This window comes from Pempheris klunzingeri, chromosome 17 (genome assembly GCF_042242105.1).
Source record: "Pempheris klunzingeri isolate RE-2024b chromosome 17, fPemKlu1.hap1, whole genome shotgun sequence".
Classification (NCBI taxonomy): Eukaryota; Metazoa; Chordata; class Actinopteri; order Acropomatiformes; family Pempheridae; genus Pempheris; species Pempheris klunzingeri.
In genome coordinates, this window is record NC_092028.1 from 10,623,711 (window position 1) to 10,630,500 (window position 6,790).

Sequence of the window (6,790 nt, forward strand, 5' to 3'; positions counted from 1 at the left end):
ATCCTCCTCTAATTGTGGGCTCCCACAGCCAGGGGCACAGCTCTAGTGGGGGAGCTTGATTGAGGAAGCTAAAAGTTGCTAAACACTGGATGGACACACACACACACACACACACACACACACACACACACGAGTTGAACGCACTGTTACCACGTCATCCCATTATGCCGCACATTACCGTTTACAGACTAAATTAAACCCACATTACCTTAAAACTGTTGCAGGGAAGAAGCATCTCGTGGGTCGTGAACTTATTAGTGTGACACATCGCCGCCATGTGGTCGACGTGCGGTAATGTGATCGACTGCGCGGCGGTGGATTGAGGCTGCCTGGCTCCGGGAGCTGGACAATCACAACACTGCTCAGACATGGCGGCGGTGTCATCGCCCCTGAGAGTCTGCCGAGGAATACTGAAAGAGCTGCGTGCCCTCCAAGGACCGAGTTACAAACGGTCACTGGCCTACAACTATGTCATGGACCAGTTTCGTAAGAATAAGGCGAGTTTCCCGCCAACTGCGCTAAGTTAGCTAACCGTCGTTACAAACAGCGTGGGAAGTGCTAGCGTTAGCTCACCTTAAAACTCTTGAATGATAATGCTACCATTTTACTAATTAAGTAAAAAATAAACTTCGCACTTGGTCCCTTCGCAAACGTGAGGACAGAGCGAACAACAGGCGTGAGACTGGGGTGTTGTTATTGCCAACTTTGTAATTTGTAAAAGAAACAGTTCGGCGCAAGGTGAAGCAAAAGGGCATGCTAACATTAGCATCAGCTAACGAGCTTTAGCTCAGTGCTGAGACAGGTGATGTAGTGCTGCCGGTCTACTGATGAATGAACTATGTGGCGTTAAGTGCGTCAGGGCAACCTGCCATGTCCGATAGTCTGTCATTAATTGTGTTAAAGCCATTAAATCTGTTGATTGGCCACTCCGTTAATGTGAAAGCTAAACAAAGTAATAACATAAATCACTAAATCTTATGTAATGCAAATCGCTAAAGGAGGTTGAAAAATTAGTTTAAAAAAATTAAAAGTTATCAATGAATTTGTACTCATCCGCGCGGTTAAATAGGCACTTGTAGTCAAATTAAAATGTGTTTATTTGCAATAAGTCTTTTTGAATAGGTCTTATGCACGATCACATTCATCATCACATGATGAAAAAAAACACTGCAGAAACATGTTTTTAAACCAACTTATCACTCTTATAACTCTTTTTTTTTAGTGAAGGACGACCCTAAATTCACCACTATATTCATTTGAATTGATATAACTCATCCGTGAAACTTGGAGTAGTAAGCAATTTGTTTATAACCTTCATGTCCATCTAAGTGCTTGTGATTCTGTTTATTTCATTTAATCAAATGACAGTAGAGCTGCTCGTTGAAATGAAGGTGTGGGATCTTTAAGCATATAGGTTTAAAGCTCGTATTGTTTATGCTCGGAAGCACATGGCTCACCAGGGTGGTTGAATGCATGTGCAGTCACTGAAGCAAAATGGCTAGGAGCAACTCTTGCTTGTCAGTGTGAATTTGTCCCAGCTCTGAAAAGACCCAAAGGCATTATAATGTATATGTGAATCTCCATAGGGACATGACCAAATGCTTACTGCCCATGTTGCTGTTATGATTGATGAAGGGAAAAAACATTCTGGCAGAGGAGCTAGTTGTAGAGGCGCATATATTTATATCATGATCTGTTACTGGAGTCGTTGCTAACTCCATGTTGTCCACCAGTCAGACCTGAAGGCTTTTCTTCATGCGTGTTAACTTGATTTCATTTGAATTAATAATCCAATGCTGTTTAAAGGAAGTGACCACTTGGCAGCCACCATTACCGTTGTCTGATGATGTTATGATCTGGCTCGACATTTGATGGTCACTCTTTCTTCTCCCGTCTCACAGGTAACAGGGGAAAGGTACTGCCGTGCCCAGCAGGAGGCGCACCACGCCTCACACACATACCTGTGTTTGCTTGCATCTACCAGAAACCACCTGGTCCTGCACAACCTTTACCACAGCAAGGGAGAGCGCAGCACAGAAGAAGCGGCCGGCCTAGTGGGGCTCAGGTTGCCCACTCAGCCAGGAGGTAAAGGCTGGGAAAAGTAGAGGACATGGGAGGGTGCAACATTGGAAGAAAATCTTGACACTCTTCAGCAACTACCTGTCTGTGACTGGTCTCAGTTCACCTCATGTAAAGTCCAAAGGGATAAACATTTGACTGGAGTCTGGAGGACTGCAGATTGTGCCATCATGAACTGTTTTGGGGGAACTCGACTTATTCCTGTTGTGTTGTTTCTACCAATGTTCAAGGATGATAATCAGATCTGAGAGTATTTGAAGCTACTGTGAAAATAAGTGTATGCTATGATCAAAAATCTGTAATTGAGCTGTAAATATACTGTACCCTTCAACCTGTCCACACTTGCATTTGTTTTTTGGCTAATTTGCTAACTGTTAAATGGTAAAGGAAACTATTCATGAGGACTGTAGGTACATTTTCAGTTTGATTAATTTGTCCATTAGAAAATACATCCTGTTTGTGTTTCAATAATACTGGCACTTAAATCCATCTATTACTGCCTTTACATGAGCATATAAATACATATAAAAGTAAACATGTGTCAGACTTACTCATCAGATGTTGATCAACAGAGCTGAGAGATTCTTTATGGTTTGTCCCGTTAGACGTGTCCACTGAGGCATGCAAAGCCTTTTCTGCACTTGTCTTCTACTCTGATGCTTTAGTGTACTTTGGGGTGGACATTTGTACAGTCTAATGTGAAACAATAAAACAGCCCGACATCCTTTGCTGAGACTTTGATTCAACTGCATGGCTATTTTTGAAACTATCGCTGAAGGTGTTGTGCTTATGCAGAGGTTATATTTATGCATAAGATATTTAAGACATTAAAGAGTATATCATACCATGTGTGACAGCCTTTATAACTGATTTAACTGATTAAAGTTAGATCCCTTTTCATGTTTTGTTTGCATCTTTGTCCACCCCAGTCTAACTCCAGCTACAGAGCATATAAGTCATTAAGGTACACAGCAAAGGCCAGCAGGTTATTACCAGGTATTGACGGTCACTGCTCTTAATCGAGGATTCAAGGCAACTTGAAGCAGCTCACAGAGGTAGCAAGAGGCCAGAATTCTGTTGTTGTGTGCATCAGTGTCAGACTCTGCAATATTATGTAATGGGACAAGAGGAAAAGTCTCAAAAATCATCTCAGTACATGCCAAACACAGGGAAAGTGCATCAGCCAAGAGGAAAAGCAGTTAACAGGGAAACCATTATCCTGCCTGAGGGACTGAAATAATTGCTTAACAGCAATACCTCAGCGAGCCCTGTGACAGTCGCAACAAGAATTGAATATAATGAAATATACACTCAAATGAATTAAACTGGACATAAAATGACATTGTATTGTAAAGTGCACCAGTGATTTTGTCACCCTTTACAGTAGATATACAGTATGCTGCAGTGCCAGCTGGGATGGAATCTGTCTCTTTGTTGCCTCCATCTACATACAGCACCTCACAGCTTTTCTGGCCCGATGCTGTCCACCTCTCATTTTTCTTTCATTAATTCTACCCTTTCTGTTTCCTCGTACTCTCCAGTGGTGACTAACATTGCCCTCAGTGTGAATTTAAATAGCCTAACCCTAAAGCAAAGCAACTCACAGTGACACAGGGAGGAAGACGCGCACCCATGCGCTGCCCCAAACTAACATACACACACTCAGCCCAGGAAGAAAAAAAAAAACTCCAATGCATACTGACAAACCAACGGCTTGTGTCAAAATTTATATTGCGCAAAAGCAGGGTCTAAATGTGCTTCTCCACATCCCTGCATCCTGGAACAGACAGCCACGACAAACAGAATGAGAGAGAACCCTTAACAAAGGATGAGTGGCACTGAAGGTTTCTCCATTTTGGGCAGCGGATGTGTTTACTAGCAGGGCCGGCTCTTCCAATAGGCAATATAGGCAAATGCTAAGGGCACCGTGGCCTCCAGGGGGCGCCACAAAAGGGGGGAAAAAATACCTTATAATTATATTAAAACTAGTTATTACTATTAACTCTTAAAATGGAAAAGCTCGCATTGATTCAAATGTAAAGCGGCGGCCGTGACGGGGGCGCCCCCACCGTTTTATTGTTTTATTTACATCTGGCATTCTGGCTAGCTAACATTTTTCCTGTTTTTAATAGTCAGTCAAAATGCTGTTCCATTTTCAACCCTTCATGTATCTGATTTTTAACGCTAGTTGTTGGTTGTGTTACAGTTCGTATTATCTAAAGCATGTTAATTGTTTTAAACTTTACGTCAGTCTTAAAGTACACATTATTATTATTATTATTATTGTAGTAACTGCTGGAGTCGCAGACGACGTTAGTGGCTGAACTTTTAGGCAATAAGCGCGAGTATTTCTTCAGAAAACCATTTAATGTTTAACACAACTACAGAACCATAGAGCCAGCTCGTCAACCCAAAAGCCCGCCAACTCAAGAGACCCCCCCAAAAAACACACTAACCCACATTACCCATAATGCCGACGCCACACAGCCCCCACCTAGCTGGATTAGCTGTCCCTAGCAATCCCTTAGCTAACAACAAAGTCTCTGAGGTGTGGAGGAAGCCGGCGTTGTCTCCTAGTAACTCGCCGTGGACTGCTGCTGATGGGAGGTGCTGGGATGGGCAATGGTTGGGCCTCATCCTCAGGTTGCCCGGTAGTTGGGGCCAGTGGCTGATATGGTGCCAGCCGATCCCGATGGAGAACCACCACTCTCTTCCACTGGCACAGCTGCACCCGGTACACCACATCAGACAGTCTCTCCAAAACAGTGCAGGGACCTACCCAGTGGCTGGTAAGCTTGGGGGATAGCCCTTTCTTCCTCACCGGGTTGTAGACCCACACCTCAGACCCAGGTACAAGGTCCTCCCCCCGACACCGTAGGTCATAGGCCCTTTTCTGCTGAACTCCGGCTTCAGTCAGTGCCTGCCTGGCCAGTTCGTGGGTCTCTTGTAGCCGCTCGCAGAGATTGTAACAATAGTCCATCCCTGGCTCTCCTCTCACCTCCGGCTCAGGTGGGGCCCCGAACACCAAGTCCACCGGGGTGCGTAGCTCATGGCCAAACATCAACGCGGCTGGGGTACATTTGGTCGACTCCTGCACTGCGGTGCGATATGACCACAGGACCAGGGGTAGATGACAGTCCCAGTCTCGCTGTCGACAGTCAGTGAGGATGGCAAGCTGGGTAGCTAGGGTCCTGTTGAACCGCTCCACCAAACCGTCACTCTGTGGGTGCAGTGGAGTTGTTCTGGTCTTTTTGACACTGCTGACCAAGTTGGACGCTGGCCAGCCTCTATCCAGGCGTGCACCCTGGACAAGACTGGATCTTGCTGCTGGTCCTGCTGAAGCTGCTGGGGGTTGATGACCTCGTCGTCCTCATGTCGGACACTGCTGCACAGCATGGTTCTGCTGGGATCTGGCTGGTCATGTTCCTCCGCCTGCTTGCAGTATCGGCACCTCTCCCCCTCGCATGGTCGGCGAGACAGAGCATCTGCATTGCCATGGAGACGACCAGCACGATGGCGAATCTCGAACTGATAGTCTTGCAGGATTTCCATCCACCTAGCGAGCTGCCCCTCTGGTTCCTTGAAGTTCAGCAGCCAGGTGAGTGACGCGTGGTCAGTTCGCAGGATGAACGTTTATCCATACAAATAGGGCCGGAAGTTGCGAATGCCCGATACAGCAGCGAGTAATTCTCGACGGGTGACGCAGTAGTTCCTCTCCTGTTTGCTGAGGGATCGGCTGAAGTAGGTGATGACCTGCTCCCCGTGTTGTCCTTCCTGTGACAGAACAGACCCAAGACCCACGTTGCTGGCATCAGTGTCAATGTTGAAGGTCTTTCCAGGGTCTGGGTAGGCTAAGACTGGAGCCTCCACCAGAGCAAACCGGAGCCGGGAGAAAGCTGCTGCGCAGTCGTCATCCCATCGGAAAACCTGACCCTTCTGTGTCAACTTGTGCAAGGGGCTGGCGATGGTAGCAAAGTCCTTGATAAATCTCCGGTAATAGGAGGCTAGGCCCAGGAAACTGCGGAGCTCCGACACATCACCAGGGACTGGCCACTCCCATACTGCTCTCACCTTTGCAGAATCAGTAGAAACCCCCTCACCGCTGATGATGTGGCCCAGGTAGGAAACGCTCCGGTGAAACAGGTGGCACTTTTTGGGGTTGAGTCAGAGACCTGCCTGGCGGATAGCTTGGAGGACATCCTGTAGATTCCTCAGGGCACCCTGGAAGTCTGCAGCATGTGCCAGGAGGTCGTCCAGGTACACCACACAACGGTCGCGTGGAATGTTGGTCAGGACTTTCTCCATGAGCCGCTCAAACGTGGCAGGAGCATTGCACAGGCCAAATGGCATCACTTTAAATTGCCATAACCCCTCACCAATTGAAAATGCCGACTTGGGACGGGCCTCTGGAGCCAGTTCTACCTGCCAATAGCCACTGCGCAGGTCTAGGGAGCTGAACCAAGAGGACCCGGCAACGCAGTCCAATGCGTCGTCAATCCGCGGAAGTGGGTAAGAGTCTTTGCGTGTTACCTCATTCAGGCGCCTATAATCCACACAAAACTGCCATGTGCCATCTTTCTTACGCACCAGAACTGCTGGGGCTGCCCATGGGCTATTGGAAGGCTCGATAATTCCTGCCCGATACATCTCTTCCACCTTCTGCTGAGCTGCCAGCTGCCTGGCCAGGGGCAGCCGTTGAGGCCAGAGATGG

At 47.1% G+C, this 6,790-nt stretch overlaps 1 protein-coding gene across 1 annotated transcript; it reads left to right on the top strand.

Moving 5' to 3' along the window:
* The first annotated feature begins 355 nt into the window (after positions 1-355).
* fmc1 (formation of mitochondrial complex V assembly factor 1 homolog) lies at positions 356-2,416 on the top strand. Its single transcript, XM_070848105.1, has 2 exons — positions 356-497; positions 1,902-2,416. Exons 1-2 carry the CDS (start codon positions 369-371, stop codon positions 2,103-2,105), a joined length of 333 nt encoding a protein of 110 aa, XP_070704206.1. The 5' UTR covers positions 356-368; the 3' UTR covers positions 2,106-2,416.
* The last annotated feature ends 4,374 nt before the right edge of the window (positions 2,417-6,790 follow it).